This window comes from Nilaparvata lugens, chromosome 2 (genome assembly GCF_014356525.2).
Source record: "Nilaparvata lugens isolate BPH chromosome 2, ASM1435652v1, whole genome shotgun sequence".
Classification (NCBI taxonomy): domain Eukaryota; kingdom Metazoa; phylum Arthropoda; class Insecta; order Hemiptera; family Delphacidae; genus Nilaparvata; species Nilaparvata lugens.
This window is the reverse complement of record NC_052505.1, coordinates 49,654,895-49,674,002: the sequence shown is the minus strand read 5'-3', so window position 1 is coordinate 49,674,002 and position 19,108 is coordinate 49,654,895. Positions and strand designations below refer to the sequence as shown.

The 19,108-nt window shown below is 34.5% G+C and overlaps 1 protein-coding gene across 1 annotated transcript in view; it reads right to left on the bottom strand.

The window, feature by feature from the left end:
• LOC111045838 overlaps positions 1 to 16,204 on the bottom strand; it is a 46,486-nt gene extending 30,282 nt beyond the window's left edge. Inside the window, exon 1 of the mRNA XM_039421414.1 lies at positions 15,855 to 16,204. Coding sequence (XP_039277348.1) covers positions 15,855 to 16,145 — 291 coding nt within the window. The 5' untranslated portion in view covers positions 16,146 to 16,204. The remainder of the gene's footprint in view (positions 1 to 15,854) is intronic.
• Between the last annotated feature and the right edge of the window lie 2,904 nt (positions 16,205 to 19,108).

The window sequence follows — 19,108 nt, the reverse complement described above, 5'->3', positions numbered from 1 at the left end:
GTCATCATCTTCATTTCGCAGGAATCAGTATATTCTAAATAATGCAATGAATAATTTTATATTGCTAAGAATAATATTTCATTGTTATGGACGTTTTTGATAACGACTGTTTAAATGTTGGTTCTGTTTCTGTTTTTTCCAAGTGGAGTAGTAGAGTCTACTGTTTAAATGTTGTATAAAACGTTGTACTTCTACGTCATGTGTAGAAATGGAATAATTGAATAATACATAAGAAATTAAAAATTCATTTAAAGACCTCAATTAGAATGAATAATTAAAGTATTCTGTTCTCATAAATAATAAAACTTGTTTTGGAAAGAATAGCCTGAATGTACGAAGGCTACCTGAAACAATATATATCTACCTAATTACGAAAACCTTTCAAAACTTATCTCGACTGCTAATAAAGATATTGTACTGTAATACTGTATACTTAGTTGGTGAAAATTATGTGAAGGGGTTAATATTTTTATAACAAGGATAATTTGGCATTAGGTTTCATTGAAGATCCTATTTGAATAGAAAACTCCAACTCTGTATAATGATACTGTATATATTGTGGAAAATTTTATTGACCGAGCGAATTGAGGTCTAAGATTCAAGTCGACGGTTTTGCATTTCTCTTCATGTTTATATGTTTATATTTATGTTTTTATGTTCCGCATTTACAGCGAAAAGCAGCAATAGATTTTCATGAAATTTGACAGGTATGTTCCTTTTTTAATTTCGTGGTCGACGTATACGTACGGTTTTTTGAAATTTTTCCATATTAAGGATAATACAAAAGTAAAAGGAGTCTCCTTTTCGCCAATATTACCGTAAAAATCAGACTTTAGAATTATTCATCATAAATCAGCTGTCTAGTGGACTATAATAATACCCGTTCAAAAACATCGAACATCTTGAAAATGTATCTTTCCATCAACGTTGTAGACAGTTGCAGCAAGACCTAATAACAGCGCTCACACTCAGACAAAAATATCTATGTTTATTTAGGATTTTTTCTAGACATTTCAAATTGATAAATTTTTATTAATTTTTGAGAAAACATAACAACAGGTTGAGCGCGAGGTCTACTGTTCACAGAACTACTAGTTAGTAGGTCCCTACTCTGGGCTCTACTCCTGATTTTCAGTTCATCAAATCACTTGAATATCCATCCAACTTTTTCAAAGGAGTGGAGGCGAATCACAAGAGAGGGAAATCAGTTAACGTCTCCTAATCGTCCTGCATAAATTTCCATCTAACGATGCCTATTGTGATAAACAACAATTACTGCACATCTTGAATTGCATTGATATGATGTGAATCCGATGCAGACTGCTACAGGAAGACAGTCGTTACTGCTCTGTTCATTAGCGAGCTCCAATTACATGTTGCTGAAAAGAATATTCATTCATTGAATGGTTGCGAATTGCATAATAACCAGTAGAGCCGGGAGAGCGCCCATCTCATCTCGTTAGGTTGTTGAATCGATAATCCGAATGTAATAATTTTTTGTCCTGACGAACCGGGGAACGGGCTTATTGAAAATTGATATTTATTTACATAAATTTACTTTCGGGAATCTGTGCTAGAGAGCGGATTATGCAGATTGAATGGAAAAAGGAAGGGGTGTTGTAAATCCCCCCATTGAATGGAGGCTTTCGTAGGTGTAGGGAGTGAATATAATTGGTGAACCGGGAGAGTGATGGGGTGGGGATATTTTCACTGCTTTCAAAATAGAAGAGCGTGAACAAAATCCGACTAGTACATTAAGCACTTTTATTTGGTGTTGATTTGATGAAATACACACACACACACACACACACACACACACACACACACACACACACACACACACACACACACACACACACACACCAAGGCTCCTCCATGAAAGCTTATTTTGTTGAGAGGTTTTTTCAAAGATTCATTGCAATCTATTCATTTATAATTCAGTTAATAACTTACTGAGGAAGGATTTTACCAAGGAAAGAGGGGAATGATACTTGGAATACAAAATAAGATTACTCACTTCGTTAATGTTATCGTCAAGTCAATAATTACGTTTTCAAAATATTATTATCTGTACTCTGTTACTTGTTATCTATAATCTATTACTCTGTTATACATTTTCTATTTCATCAACTCGGCTCCATGTATCTTCAAATTTCAATATACTTTTCACCTGATAAAAAGATGCATCTGAGGAATTATCTTCTGAAATGTTTAACGCCTGTGTTATCCTCCATAACTTTCCTGGAAACGCACGATCAAGCTCCTTTCCTCCTTTCCGCAACACCACTTCTAATAAAGTGAAGCAGTCATTTCTATTGTGCTTGCAGTTCTTTTTCCGCATTCACAATAGAGAGCGACCTTTCGAGTGTGCACTGTGAATGGGCTCTCTTTGTCTATCACCTTACAATAAAACCCCATTATTTTTAATCCGGCCCAATTAGCTAACTTTCAATGGAACACCTCTGTCAACGAGGAATAAAAGGTCACTCAGGTTAGTGCAACCACCCCGATCTTTCAGCTTTTGTGTAACATAAGATTCCAGGTCCGGAAAATTTCAAATATAGTGTATCATTATTGATGTAGTCAATTACTTCTGAACAGTTAGGTATATTATAGATGGAGAATTTTCAATCGATTTTGATTCTTATCAACAATGAGCTTGACCGATCAAAGCTCATTTCTAGAATCTAAATTTAATAATAATATCTGCATGTGAAGGTGGGCTACTGCTATCTTGGTGGAATCTATTCAACTTCTACAGCTCCCGATGGTTCCCGGCTATCAACTATCATGAATTCGATAATATGGAAGTTATAATCCACATTAAATAAAATTAAGGATCTCTCTTCGAAATACACAAGAAAATTGGTTCAAGAACGGATTAAGATTGGTGAAACAATGGTAGTCTAAATACAGTAGAACATCTATGATTGATAAATTGACGGCACCAAGTGCTCACTACGAATTATGAAGGCTATGGATGAGGAGCAGCAGATGGTTGAGGAGGAGTATGAGGAGGAGAAGGAAGTGGATGATGATGAGGAGGATTGATATAAATTTAGTTATAAACTTTAAATTGGAAATTTTCACGAAATATTGACAGATTTTGAAAATGTCAAATTAAAATATGTTCGAAATTATTGAAAAAAGTTGAAATATTCGATCAACTCAAATTTTTTTCGTTCGATTTGAAAAATTTGATCGCATGGCAATCATTCTTGGTAGACTAGCACACATCACGACTCGTCATAACAACCTCATCACAAAGGTAGTAACGGATTCTTCATGCTGTCATCCAATTCTGTAATGAATTAAACTGAATATACCTTGTATTAGACAATATTAATTTCGTCTGGCAGTCTATGTTATTCCCGGTTGATAACCTTATGACTGGAGATTTTCTGAGTGTAAGCATAGTACATTGTGATTATCTTCCCCTTCCATGGTGTATGAAAAATCCAGGAAATACTAATTATAGAGAATTCTCGCATACATAATTACGAATTATATGGGACGTGGACGATAAGACAGAGCTCGATTATCGAGGCGACCGAAATACATTGTTCTACTGAAAATTAAAAAGGTTTTTCAAGGGATCGAGTTTTCACTACAAATGATATAGAATTACAAGTCATAGTTTTGTCCGAATTATCGAGGTTTCACTGTAGTATTCAACTTTTACAATATATGATAAATTAAATTATTCTTTCAAATAAATCTAAATAAAATTATTGAAATTCAAATTATTTAAATTGCAGAATTTGTTGTGTATTTACGAATCCTCTCTTCTTCCATTACCCTCTCACCTCTTCTCACCCTCCTCTCTCATCACATCTCTCCTCTCACTTCCACACCTTCCTTCCATGACACCAATGTTGTATAGACCTGTGTAATGATATTGAAGTAATAATGGTGATAGTTGAAGAGTACATCTCATTTGGATTTAGCCAATAGGAATCAATTCCGATCTGGATACTTTTCTCGTTGATTTCAGTGAACTGAAGCTAATCAGCTCTTATTCCAGCAATGATAATGAGATGTCTGCTTCAGCTAACAAGAAAAGTTTCAAAAGAAAAAGAGTAGAACAACTTGGGAGCCACGAGCTGCTCTCGATGAGGTAATTGAAATGTTGTTCGGTCCTCTCTTATTATCTTTGCTTCGAGAGTAATATTTCCTTCTCCCTCGAATCATTGAAAAGATTCGATCAAAATGATCCCATGGAATTGTCCCTGAAGATTCAACAATATCAAACTTGAGAAAGATCTTTCTGTCTGGTTACTATCTACTGAAATACTGTAATGAGCATACCATACAGAATGAAGATAGTTTACAGCTATATAGTATCCACTTTCTGTCCTGACTTTTGTCATGTTCAGCTGATGAAAACATGTCAGTTGTGAACAGGAATAGTTTTTTGCAAATATCATTGTGATACCAAGGTAGATGAAAAACGTGACATTGGTGATAAGTAGAATAGATTTCTCATGTTTCTCCATTTGAGTACTGTTCAATTTATAAAGTATCAAAAATAGTACATGGAACGTATTTTGAATCTGTTTATTAGTTATTTGTATAATAGGATTCTATCATATTCTAGATTATTAACATTATCAATACCCAGTGACATTTTTCAAGTGCTATTTTATTTGCAAAATTGTAAACGAACCTACTTACACACATTGATTAGTTTGTCGCAAATTGATGAATATCATGTGGAAATACATCCCAGAAGTCATAAGATGAACTCATACAACTCATTACATTTCAGCTTTGGAAGTTGAACTTGAAACTAAGGAAATAATATACATCAAAAATTATGTTTGTATAAGAAAGAAGACATCACTAATAAATAGCACATGCTGAAGTAAACTATTTTCGTCAGTTTGCATTCCATAACAGAACAATTTGTTAGGGTTACATTGTTGAACATTACATTCTGTGCCAGTAGATTATAATTCATTTATGCAAGACAAACAATACAAATAATTAGAATAAAAATGTTTTCCAACCATCAACAGGAAAGAGACCTTATTTCATAAAGTACGAATATGAAAATAGTTCTCTCTCACTCATCGATCTACCTGTTAAACAAAAATTTTCCAAGCTAGATTTGTCTGTGAATAATATACATAGAATATAGACTAATAAAATATAGACTATATTTTTGAAATCAAAGTTTTGAAGAAACTGCTGTTCTTTTATAATTGTATTACAAAATCCAATGTTTACTGCAGAAATCTATATGAATAAATCTAGTAATAGAATCAGCAGAAACCAATTGTGACTGTGAACTGCATTCGTTTCTGTTCTTTCTCATTTGAGCTTATCCATTGATAATTATAAAAGACTGATGTCTTGAAAAACTCGTTTTCTTCCCACTTGTCCTCTTGGACTCTTGGATGAAAGAATCTAGTTCAGAGATGGTGAAAGAAACAGAAGAGTGTTTGTTGCCTCAGAGCAATTGAAAAGAGAACGATGATGATAATGAAGTGACACATCAGATTGCTCCTGTGCTGGGGACAAGAATTTAGTTGGGGAAAAGTGAAGCACTGTGGATAGGAGTAGGAAGGCTCGTAGGGAAAAGCCAGGTTTCGTAGCCGTAAGCTCAGTATAGTAAGCTTTCATCTACAGATTCCGTCAGCAGAGAAGCAGAGCCGAGCCGAGCCTTGCAGTTCGCAGCGATTCGAGCCGTAAATCTCCAGGACGCGCGAGCCTAGCAGATCTGGATACAGTCTACGAAGAGATTTATCGCGTCAGGCGCGCAAACTTTCCACTTTTACTTTTTTACAGCGCAAGTGCTCTTCATTTGATCATTATTCAGTAGCAAAAACAACCAACCAACGCTGGTCTAGATTGTCTATGAATGCTGGCGCTACAAGTTTATCTCTGATTTCAACAAACGCAACGCTACAATTTGCTTGTTTTTTATTTTAAAATTAGAATATTCATGATGCTTTTCTACTGTGAATCTGGAACTGAAGTTATTTAAAGGTGGTGTGAGGAAGCAAGGAAATCTGTCAGTAAATGATAAATGATATTTCTAGATTTTTTATTTGGACTTGTTATAGAGCTGCAGTCTCTCTATTCGAAGTAATGTTCCAATGGTTTCGGAAAATTCTATCTGAAGGAGACGTTTTCAAGCTATCATTATATTTATTTATCACTTCATGCTCTACTGGCTCGAAAATTGAAGTGAGAAAGAAGTTTATGCTATTGAAATTCGTACTTTTCATTTGTTCATAATGTATAAATGTTATATATTTTTAATTTTAATCAGGATTCTCTTAGTGGGAGTGAAGTACTAGAATCAGAATAAAGATTTCATGAGATACACAAAGAATGGTTTCTGTGTTGGATAACGATATAATTCAACCAAGAGTATTCAAGTGTTTTTTAATATTCTGTTCCATTTATCATTCTCCTTCCTCTCGTCTTGAAATTCTTATTCATTTTCACTGTTTCATTTTAGTTACTCAAACTAATTAGCTATAAAATTTCAGAAATTCTCACTAGAAAAGAGTCGTCTAGAAAAATTAGAATTATATGCTTGCCAGTTGAGTAGCTTTGTCAAAATTTTGAAAAAATAGAGTTATAAGAAAAACACATACATAAACTTTTAGATCGGTACTTACAGGTACTGGAATCAGGTAGATATAATCAGATGGAATATTCAGTAAACCTTTAGAAGATTGTTGAAGATTCTAGAAATTTCGATAAATTCTTGAAAAATAGTGTAAGAAGTATACAAAACTGAAAATTCAGATTTGAAACAAATTCTTCAGGCTAATTTCGAATCAAAACAGTTTCAATCCATTTCATTTGGAATTCCAGAGCTCTTTCCTTTAGAATTACATATAATAATAAGCATTCTTATTTATCAATTTTTCTGCATTTTTTGGGTGAAACGGATTAACTGGGGAGGAAACCTGGACGTTTTCCATTAGAGAGCAGTTCATGCTGAAGCACTATTTATGAGGGAGGGGAGAGAACTTTGACATGAAAAAGGACAGTAGTTCTCTTTCCTGTTGGATTTCATCCGCACATTCGTTACGGCTAAGCCAATAAAAAGCATTCGGCAAGCCAATCACGTATTAGGGACCGTCTGAAATTTTCAAAGAATTTCTTCCTCATCCCTTGATCAGGCTAATAGAGACGACCATCTCTAGCTCCAAACTCAAACTCAGCACTGTAGTAAATGTTGACAAAACAGCTTAATTTCAAACATTGTTGCTGATTAATCAATTTCTTACTTGTTGCAATGAGTAACAGATTCAATAATAAATGAACATCAATTGTGAGAGAAAAATATAGTTGATGTGAGAGTGAGAATGACAATCAAGCATTTCTTAAATTTCCTGCATGTCAGATGATTCAAGCCTGAATGTGTTACATGGAATATAAATTTTATTTTGATTATTTGTTCAAGTGCTGCTCTTTTTAATCACATACCATTTTATCAGTTCATATAAAATTAACGGAAATTCATGAGAAGTTGCATTTGTTCAAATGCTAATGAATGAATAATCATTATTAAACGATGATCCAGAGTTGAATCCTGTAAACCAACCATAATACTTCTGCTACTGTGAATATTGACCACATGGTAAACAACTAGAAAAAATTCGATAAGAACTTCTATCCAAAAATTATTTGCTAGCCCGAGAATCCAACCCGATATCTTCTAATTCAGGCATGCTTTAACCAATTTTAAATGAATTTTGGATAACAGCTCTCATAGAATATTATGGAGTAATACTAATTCTTCTTGCTGTTCACCCTGTGGTCAATACTTGCAGTAGTCATCGTGGTGATTCACAGAATTTTATTTTAGATTATCGTTTAATAACAATGAAATAATGTTATTATAGTCATAATATATCATGTTAAATAAATCGATATGAGAATGTTCATGCATATCACAAGTATTTTCCTTAATAGGTTTTATCTAGTTTCTCAGATCAATGAGAACTCAGATCGAAGGCTCAAGTTTGAAAAATTAAACTATGAATGTAATTTTTACCTGCTGTTACAATACAATAAGTTCCAAGACTTCCAATTTTCATGACTGCTGCCACTGGATTGACGTAGAAGAACGAACTCTTCCCCATTTACCAACGTGACAACAATTGACTCTTCTCGAGTCATCCGGCTTTCAATTACTGATTATTTCAACTACATTCTTTTTTTTCACAGTAAATTCATAACTTCCAACAAATTAAGATGTATGTTAAAATTAATCTCATTTCTTGAAAGATGCATCGTGTCTCCAGCAATCAATTAATCACCTTCATATTGTGTGACTTATCATTGGTTTGATTCAATAAATTCTAATGAAATTTACTTGTTGAATCAACAAGTTTTTGGTTACTGTAATATTCGAATCTTTGTAGGTATCTGTTTGGTCAGGGGTGTAATTAGATTTTGGTCAAAATTGCTGATTAGTTAAGATTCTATTCCACCATGCTCCTCAAACCAAGTTGGACTTTGATTTCGACAGGTGTGTTGGACTTCATCTACGAATGCAAATACAGCTGCGCAAATAGCACTTTCGGAAGGGAAACGTAAATATTTGATTAGAGTTAAGGTCAGCTCTTCGACCCAACTCGCATGTTACTTCTCGATAGGCAAACACAGATAATAATTATGTGTTTGGGCTGAATGTGTTTGAAACACATTCATGCCCAAGAATGTCACTTGCTGATTACAGTTTTTTACATTACTTATACCCTTTATTTGTTGATCTCAAATTTAATGAAAAAAATGCTGTTATGATATATTGAATATATTTGAACGAGCATTAGCGAGTTCTCACTTTTGACTCACTGAAGGCCAAAGTCGGTGTCCGTCTGTTTGTATGTTCTACAATAACTGTAGAAACAATTCAAATTTTGAACACGTATTCTTCGAACCTTTTTACAGGCCAAGTTAGTTGGACAACAAAATTTACTCAATCCTTCGTCCTTTTTTAGGATATATAAATAACATTAAAAGTGCAAAATTCATTTATTTTTCCATTCATTCATTCATTCATAACATCAGCTGAGGCTATTTGGGAGCTATCAAACAGTCAGTCCTTCATGCGCTGACACATGATTTCAGCTGGTTGATATACAACATGATTTACAACTTCCACATCAACAAACTGAAACGAGATGAGATATCAATGTGCGGTTTTCGCCATTCATTTTCTCTTGGAACTCTTTATCGAAATCATGTATCACATGACCATATTCTCATTTAAAAAAATTAATTTGTATTCATATGAGGGTCAAAGATGTGTGAGCAACAGATTTCATTTCAAGAAGGATCCACAATCAAACCTACTGTCAAATTATTCTTGTTAGTGAAATGTTTATACTCCGTACAAAGTAACTTTTGACTTGTAGGGATATGTGGCGCAGAGGAATGGAGGGAGATCAGCCAATTACAGTGATGGATAGAATAATATGTGGAAGCGCAGTTGCTAATTCGTCGATCAGAGTCAGTCGAGCCAGCGCTTGCAGAGAGGAAACTTCTTGAGTTTAAAATGAGCTCTTGAATACTCACTAGAAATTAGAGAGCTATGGCGGGTTCAAAAGAGTGACATCGCCGCCGTTGTATCCCTACCGCTCTATGCCTTCCCTGCCGCGCATGTCCATCCCAAGTCATAAGTGATTTTGTACTGACTATAGCTGTTCCCATGATTTCCATAAATTTTGTATAATTCTGTATAATTTGCGGGTTTCAGAGTTTATGAGCAAGTTCTCCAACCCAGGGGGTCTAGGATCCGAATATAATATATCTATTGGATCACATACACATACATGGAAAGAGAAATCAGAGATGAAGCTTGAACCGCAAAATTATTTCTCTCTCACGTCTTTCTCTCTGGATGTCTATATCTCTTTCCATGTCCAGTTCTTACTCTATAATAACTAATTTCTCCTGAATACTCAGGATAAGTCATTCTCCCTCTATAAAACACATCTTTTCTTAGATTTTTAAGCTCTTGTCATTCGTGATTTGAAGTTTTGAGATAGATTTAAATGCTCGTACCTGAGAAAATCAATTCCGTCTACACTTCAGACTAAACTATAGGTGACACCTGTATTGTTATCTACATTTCAACTTGAGTTTGAAATCACTTGAGGATAGGAAAGAGTGGCACTAGGAACATAAAATTGGAGGTTCAAGTGGTCGTCGCAACAATTTCTGGTGTGAATGACGTGTATAATGTGAGCTCTTCTTTGTTCATTTCCGTTGTCTAATTAGGCTGCAGAGGCGCGAATTACTTGCATCCGCACATTCAATTACTGTGCAACTGTGCAAGTGAATCGGTAATTCACCCATCGTGACTGACAGTCGTGAATAATCTCATAACGGAATAAAACATCACTACCCGGTCTAGTAACAAAGAATATCGAGGAGATAGAGATAGCCGTGATTATTATTCTGATTATTGGGGTGAACTGTTTTATAGCTGACAATATCTCTCTAGAAGCAAATGTCTCTCTCAGACACTCTACAAGTCAAGTACCCATACGTCTCTCAAACTCACGATCTCTCTCATTCCCAAATTCATGGAGCGGTACCGTACTTTTTTGGCTGTTTACAACAATATGAGTTCAAAGAGTTATTTCATTGGTCATGATTCTCAAAGAAAAAACAAGTTCAAAGTCACGGTTTTGGTGAGGAAAGAAGTATTTACATTCCACATAGATCTTCGAAAATGATATAGAATCAAAGTAGTGGACGTAATAATTGACAATGTATAACTGTAAACTTAGCCCACATTTCAAGTGGACTGTATTCTTACCAGAATGTAACGATATTATTCAGATGACGAAAATCTTTCTTTTATTAGAAATGAAAGGATTATAAGAGAATGAATTTCTGATGGAAGCTTTTTTTGAGAATACTATCAATACATATATTGCTCTAGATCAGAGATTATTATCAAGATGATTATTTGAATGGATGTCCACTGAATGGTAGAAGTGGATGATCAGAATTGTTATTCAAATGTAATTCGAATAATTGAATTGAATTGAATTGAATTTATTGCCAAAAATCACATACAAATATTTGTAAAATACAATCACTAAGGTATGCAATATACAATTACCTACAAATAGACATTTATTGTAACTTGCACAACAATAATTATCAATGTAATCAATGTAATACTCGGCACTGCCAACATAAGATTACTTGTGTGTTGGCAGTGAGTTGCAGTTCACTTATTCTGCTTCAATTCTAGTCAGTAAGAAGCGATATAAAAATTAAATTAAAAAGAGCTAAAGAAAGTATTACAGCAATATACAAAAGTCTAAAAGGCTCAGAAAAAGATTAAAAACTTAAGAATAGTACATACTATATGACAAACTAGAATCCAATTAACCACTGTGACGTCTTGAGGCCATCATGAAGTGAATATTTCACACAGGGAATACATAAAACAATTCAATAATAAAAAAAGATGATGTGGGAACATTTACAATATCTGGTTCGAGAACGTGAAAATGGAAAAACCATTGCTCAATGTTTTTAGTAACAATGCTTGTTGGATACAATATTATACTTTATACAACTAGTTTGAAGAATATGTTATGCTCAATCCAATGATCTATGCTTTTGCTTAAATTACGTGTCATTTGTTTATCTATAAAATCGTTAGGAAAATGTAGCTGCAATAATAAGTAAATTGATGCCTGCATATGGTTAGCTTAATGAGTTCTGTGTTAAATCTGTTGTTAGGACGTGTATTATGGGGTGTAATGTGTGCAGGAAAATTAGATTTATTCTTATTGATATGGAGTATTATATTTTTCATATAATTCTGTCTTATTGTAGGGACCTTAAATTCAAGAAAAATTTCCCTACTAGGATAGAGTCGAGGTCTTCCTAATGCTGCTCTTATAATATGTTTTTGTAAGATAAATAATTTCTTCTGATGTGTATCATAACCAGCTCCCCATACTTCATTAATATATTGAAATAATGAGTGAGCGTATGCAAAGTAAATTTTCCGTATAATGTCTATGTTTTTTATTTTATTTATTCTGTAAAAAATGTAAATGACGTATTTCAACTTTGAGCACAAATAATCTATGTGTTTGTTCCATTTCAAATGTTGATCCAATAATATACCTAGATATTTAATTGTGTGAACCCTTTCTAATGTTTTTTGTACTTCTGTATTATCTGTAGAGTTTTCATTGTTATTATTTGTTATCCCTATTTTAAGATTTAAATATGTTGCTGGTTGTCCAGTTATATTGATATACTTAGTTTTGTCAGCGTTTAAAGTCAGGATATGATCTTGAAGCCATTTTCTAACAATTATCAGGTTTCTATTGACTATATTGAGAGTTTCTACCCAGCTTTTGCCGCTGAAGATCAATACAGTGTCATCTGCAAAAGACAGAGTGGTGCAATCTTGGAGGTTTAGTTTGAGTAGGTCATTCACATATAACAAAAAAAGAATTGGTGATAGCACAGAACCTTGAGGCAAGCCGATGCCTGACGTATATTTAATATCAGTTTGACCCTGAAGATGTAGGTATTGTTTCCTTTCAGTCAAATATGAAGAAAATAAATCATTTGCTGCACCTCTAGTTCCAGCCCTATCTAATTTGTTTAATAATATATTGTGAGGTATTGTATCAAAAGCTTTTGATAGATCCATGAACACTGCAAGATTTTTTCTATTGCTATTAAAGTTGTCAAAAATTATTTTGTTCAAGTGGATGACTGCATCTTTAGTAGACTTATTTTTTGAAAACCAAATTGCTTTTCATTTATTATATTTTCTTTCTCTAAAAAACTCATAATTCTGTTTTTTATTATTATTTCTAATATTTTGGAAAGGTTACTTATCAAGCTTATCGGTCTATAATTCTCTGGTTTTTTTAAATCTCCGGTTTAAGGTATTGGGGTGATTCTGGCTTCTCTGAACTTTTTTGGGAAATATCCTTCATTTAAACATTTGTTGAATATATGTTCTAAGGGTCCAGTTATGTGGTGAGAAATTTTTTTTATGAAAGGTCCTGTGAAGTTATCTGGTCCTGGTGTAGATTTGTTTTTCAAGTGATTTATAATTGACAATATAATTAATTGACAATATAATTAATTGACAATATAATTAATTGACAATATAATTTATAATTTCGTTTGAGTTTGTGGAGTTAAGATATTGTGCTGACATGAATTTGATAGCGATCGAGGAACTTACATTTCCTGATATTTTTCTGGCAAATGATACACCCACATTAGCAAAGTAATCGTTGAGTATATCTGCATCTAGGCTTATTTCTTTTGTGTTTTTCTTTATTTCCAGCAGCTCGTTAATGTATTCCCAAGTTTTCTTGACGTTATTCCTATGTTCATCGAACTTCTCATTAAAATAATGTATTATTGCCTCTTTTATTAAATTATTTAAAGTATTCCGGTAGTTTTTGTAGCGGGTTTGCAATTCACTATTGTTTGGCTGTCGTGAGACTTTCCTGTGTAATTTGTCTCTTTCTCGGATTGCATTGACTAGACTGGGTGTTATCCATTTTTTTGATGGTTTGTTTTTTTTTACTTAATCTGATTGTTTTTGTTCTTTTATTTGTGAGTTGTGTCAATTTTTCTATGAAATTGCTAACCATTGCATCGATATTGTCGGTGTTGTAAATATCAGCCCAGTTTTCAACCTGTAAGTCAGCTATTAATTCCCCTGCTACCGCGTTATTTTTTAAGGCTTCACTCAAGTGCAGTGAAACACTGTAATGGTCTGTTATGTTAGTTTTAATAATCACGCCACGCTACAGGTCTCTATTGTTTCCCCCCTCCTTGAAAAATATGTGGTCTATGCAGGTACCATTTCCATTCACTATCCTTGTCGGCTTGTTAATGTAGGATTTAAATCCGTTGATATGCAGAGTACTCAAGTACTCATTTGTTAAACTATTGTTTTCTAAAATATTAAGATTTATATCGCCCATTAAAATTACATTGGTAGTGTCCTTCATTCTGTTCAAACAAGCGTCTAGAATTGAAATGAAATTATTAATGTTGGTAGCTGGAGAGCGATAAATTAAAATTATTGTGTATTTGATGTTATCAATTGAACAACTATACAGATTGAATTCGATTCTTCGATATCCAAATCAATTATTTCAAAATGAAAATTTTTATCAACAAATAAACATATCCCATCACACTTTGAATGTTTACTTTTATTCTGTACAACATTATATCCTTCAAGACCGTAAGTGAAATGAGCATCATCCGTAATCCACGTTTCTGATAAGGCAATAATATGAAATTTGAAGTTTATATTTCCTAAATAATGAACCAGTTCTTCAAAGTTTTTATTCAGGCTTCTTATATTAGTATGAAAAAAATTCAATAGGTTTTTATTGCTTATGTTATGTGGTTCGAATGAGAATAAATCATCTATTTCACTTGTATCATGATAGCCTATGAGATCATCATCACATTCAAGAACTGACATATATTTTTCTATAAGAGTATAATACTATTCTGTAAAATTCATAATAATATTAATTGCAATGAAAAAGAAAAAAACCAAAGAAAGTAAGTTAATAAGGAAGAAGATAAAAAATATGTTAAACAGAGCGGGTAAAGTTATTTACCAATCTTGCGACTTCGCGCCGCGCCTCTTTTAAACAAGAAAATGGTCTTTCCAACCCATAGAAGGATCCAGAAAACTCAAATTAAAAAAAATTGTGAGAATTTTTTAAACAAAAGAAGCAGTTTTTGCTAAACCAAATAACAAGAAATGGGTTCGGAGTTGCATAAATAAGTAAGTTGAGGAGAAATGGAGTTTGGAATAAAACAAGCTGACACCGTGATCGTAATAGCAAAAACCATTGAATAATCTGTTTCAATCGCACCCCACAATTATTCTATAATGCATGCACTCACTACACTGAATCACTCTGAAGATAATTCCAGGGTTTGGTACGCAGCTAGAAAATATCACAGACAATATCAGATTGCTATTTTGGCCTACACCGCTATCTGAATTGTCACAACCAATATCTCACCTAACACCGATATCTGATTGCGATAACTGAATTCGTACAAACGCAATCTTATCATAATAATTACAGGAGGCAGTATAACAGATTAGATACTAGTGTAGGCTACAGCTTAGTCATTCTCAACTTCACTGAGAGCAAAAGAAAGAGATAACAATAAATGATAATGAAACGAAAAAGAAGAATTCATTGATAAGTTGTTATTGTAATTGCAGGGCAAAAGGTATCTCTGAACTGCACTGTGAAAACTTTTTAACTATAAGCCGTCGGATATTGCAGAAGTCACAATAATAATAGTAATGCCCAGCCTATCAGAGTAATTCATTCACATACATTTGCCTGGCAATCATTAGATTAAAGAGTTTTCAATTTTAATATCAATATGTTTCTTTACACAGAGTTTCATGCACGAATCATATAATGTAAATTTCATGTGCATATCTATATAGATTAATATGTAAGCATAATATAGCCTTATTAATACTTAAATATATACATCAATCACCAAGATAAGCCATTTAACAACCAAAGTGAATCTGTTGTGTTTATTTCATTCCATCTAAAAAATTATACTATTTCACATGGGCGAATTTATTTCTTCCAACAACGGATAATAACACTTTAAAACATACGGAATCGTAGTCTATCATCAATTTAAACCATAGCAGCAATAAAAGCTTCCAGATCCTTATCACTGTTAATCATTGACACTCTTCCCTTATCCACTGGTCTTACTTTTATGTTTCCTGCTCTATCCACCCACACATATTTAAAATTCTTCTCTTTTTGGAGCTTCTTTAGTTGTGATAGAATCTTTCTACGTACCAGAGTAAGTGACAAATTGATGAACACTGGGCGATCCTCCGCTTGAAATCCGACGTCGCGAGTGGAAAGTCTCCTCACGTGTTTCTTCTTATCTAGTACCTTGTGCGCGTCATCTCGTCGTACGAATTTGACGATGATCCCGGGGGAGTGTTGGTTTGCCCCCTTGGGCAGGCGGTGGCAGCTGTCTATCGCCTCCGGACCCAGGTCAACTCCGACTGCTTTACACGTGGCTAGCACAACGTCTCTGGTATTTTCCCCATGCACAGTAGGAACCCCGTGTATCTCGAGCATGTTTCTACGGCCATACTGTTCGAGCGAATCCACCCTATCGTTAAGCACCTCTACACTTGTTTTTAGTTTAGTGTTTTCAGTTTTTAAGTGTAATATTATATCCTGCTGGGCCTTTATTATACCCTCCAGCCTAATTAACGTGTCAGAATTTGCACTGATTCCATTCAAACAAGTTTCAAGCGAAAGTTCTAATCTTGCCTGACTCTCACCAAATTTTTTTTCAAGGTCGGACATAGTTGTCCTGAAGCAATCCGCTGATACGTCGGACAGAGTACTAGCGTTACCTGGCGATGATTTCACCGGCGTTGCAACTGTGTTATCATTTCGTTGACTGCGTAACTTAGCCTCACATTTATTGCACGACCAGGAATTCGACATCAGGATCTCTAATTCTGCATCAGTCATTTTTTTGCCACCAATACACTGTCCATGGCTCATGGACTTACAAATAGAACAGACTAATTTGTCCCTCGCCTGTCGATTAACTGAGAATTTGCAGGTTTCACAGACAATCATTTTTCACTTTAATAAGAGCTCGAAAGTGACGGAAAAATTAAAATTAACCTGAACTGAACGTTTAGGAAACGGAAAGTAGTCAATATTAAACAAGAGGCACGGCGCAAGAACGAACTAATAATCAATGAATATCGCTGATTAATAATCAATGAATGACCGAACATGAGTAATTATTATACTGTGTTCGTGGATGTATACTCCTATAGATTCATTACATTCATTACATACATAATATAGCATTAAGACTGGTATTGAATTAATTGGTCATGAAAATTTCTTTACCCTGTGATACAGACTGCTCCTCGAGATTCGCGTCAAAAATTTTCTCAAGATGTATTTTCTCAGTTGTATAATCTTGCAGTCTGGTGCTGATCAACGCCTGCTGGTGACTCAAGTTTGGAATTTAGCAGTAGTCAGTGGCGAGCAGTGAGTAGTGCACTTGTTGTTGAGCAGTGAGTAGTGAGTAGTGAGTAGTGTACTTGTTGTTGAGCAGTGAGTAGTGAGTAGTGCACTTGTTGTTGAGCAGTGAGTAGTGAGTCGTGCACTTGTTGTTGAGCAGTGAGTAGTGAGTAGTGAGTAGTGCACTTGTTGTTGAGCAGTGTAATTGCGACGGAAGGAATGGCGTCGTTCCTTTTGCCAGTAACTGGAAGAGAAGTTTCCGCTTTTTCTTTTCTACTCTAGAGTGCCGTCCGACAACTTTTTTCCTAATTTTCTTCGCCCATCCTCCCTTTCACAAGTCCTGCTCCACTCCTACAATCTATATAGATGAGTAAACATCCTATATATATACGTACAATGTATATTCAACTCGTCCAATCTGATTAAAAATGTTTCGGCTCAGCAGGGCAAGGCGACTGACTCATTTTCCACTGAACTTGCAAAGTAATTACTAAGAAAACGCACCGAATAGTTATTACTGAAAGTCAGAACACTAATTAATTTAGTCTGACGGTATTATTTTTTCGTGTGATGGTGATAATCTTTTGAGACTCCTGTAAAGATGCTTGCTACAGGTAGCATCTCACTATAGAAGCGAGGCTTCTCCACAGGATCAGACTCGACGGAGAGTGGATAAAGGTGGAGGAAGGTTGAATATTTGAGAGTTGAATGCGATGAATATTGTATATAGAATGTTATTTAAATAAAGGAAGGATCAGGAAAAATAGTAAATTCCGAAAAAAGCAAAGTGTTCCTTCTTGTCTACTAGACAAGTAGAGATATCACTAAAAAGTATTATCATACAATCAAAAGAAAGATTGAGTTCTCTTTGTCAAAATTCTTTTGAAGAATGTTTTCTTTGAAAAAGGTATTTGTAATTTTCGCACTGTGGTATTATGTACTGTGCTTGAAAAAAAATTACTGAAGAATTAAATATCATATCAAACAATTTATCTATTGAATCTATTTAAGCATAATACTTATACGGTATATGATTATTGATATCATAATATATATTGAATCTCTAATTAGAAAAGATAGTGAATATTCACTATCAGAACAATACTACAGAAATGCTATGAATTCAATATTCCTGTCCACCAGTTATTCATGGACTACAAGCAAGCATATGATAGTGTAGACAGGACGTATATGCTAGAAACACTCTGCATACTGGAGATTCCAGATAAGTTGGTGCACCTTGTGAACATGACATTGACTGGAACCAAAAGCAAAGTTAGTATCGCTGGTCAAAGTTCTCGAGAGTTTAGCATTGAGAGGGGTCTGAGACAGGGAGATACTCTGTCAGGCACTCTGTTTAACCTTGTCTTGGAAAGAGCAGTCAGAAATATAGGTTTGAATGCTGGAGGTACACTGCTTACTAGAATGGCACAGTGCCTAGCATACGCAGATGATGTAGACATCTTAGCCCGAAGGGAGGAGGATCTGATTGAAAGTTTTAGAAAATTGGAGGAAGAGTCAAAAAAAGCAGGTTTGGCAGTCAATGGAAGTAAGACTGTGTACATGAGGATGGCTAGAGCCCAGAGAAGGATACCTGAAGAGCTCGCACTGGAAGGACATCGTTTTAAAACAGTAGAATGTTTTAAGTATCTTGGATCCCTGATCACTAACAAAAATGAAAATCAAATGGAAATCAAAGAGAGATTGAAAGCTGGAAATAGGGCATACTTCAGCCTACAGAAAATCCTTAGATCAAGGCTGTTAAGCTGGAGCAGTAAAATTGAAATTTATAGGACAGTTCTGCGACCAGTGGTGATGTATGCTTGTGAAACATGGGTGTTGACAAGTTGTAATAAGATGCTGTTGAATCAATGGGAGAGAAAAATCCTAAGAAGAATTTTTGGGCCAGTGTTAGAGGCTGATAGGTGGCGACTCAGAAAAAATGATGAGCTCTATAATCTGTATGGGCAACCGAGCATTGTTACTGAAATTAGAAGAGCACGTATTCGTTTGTTGGGCCATGTGGAACGTATGCCGGAAACCCGTAC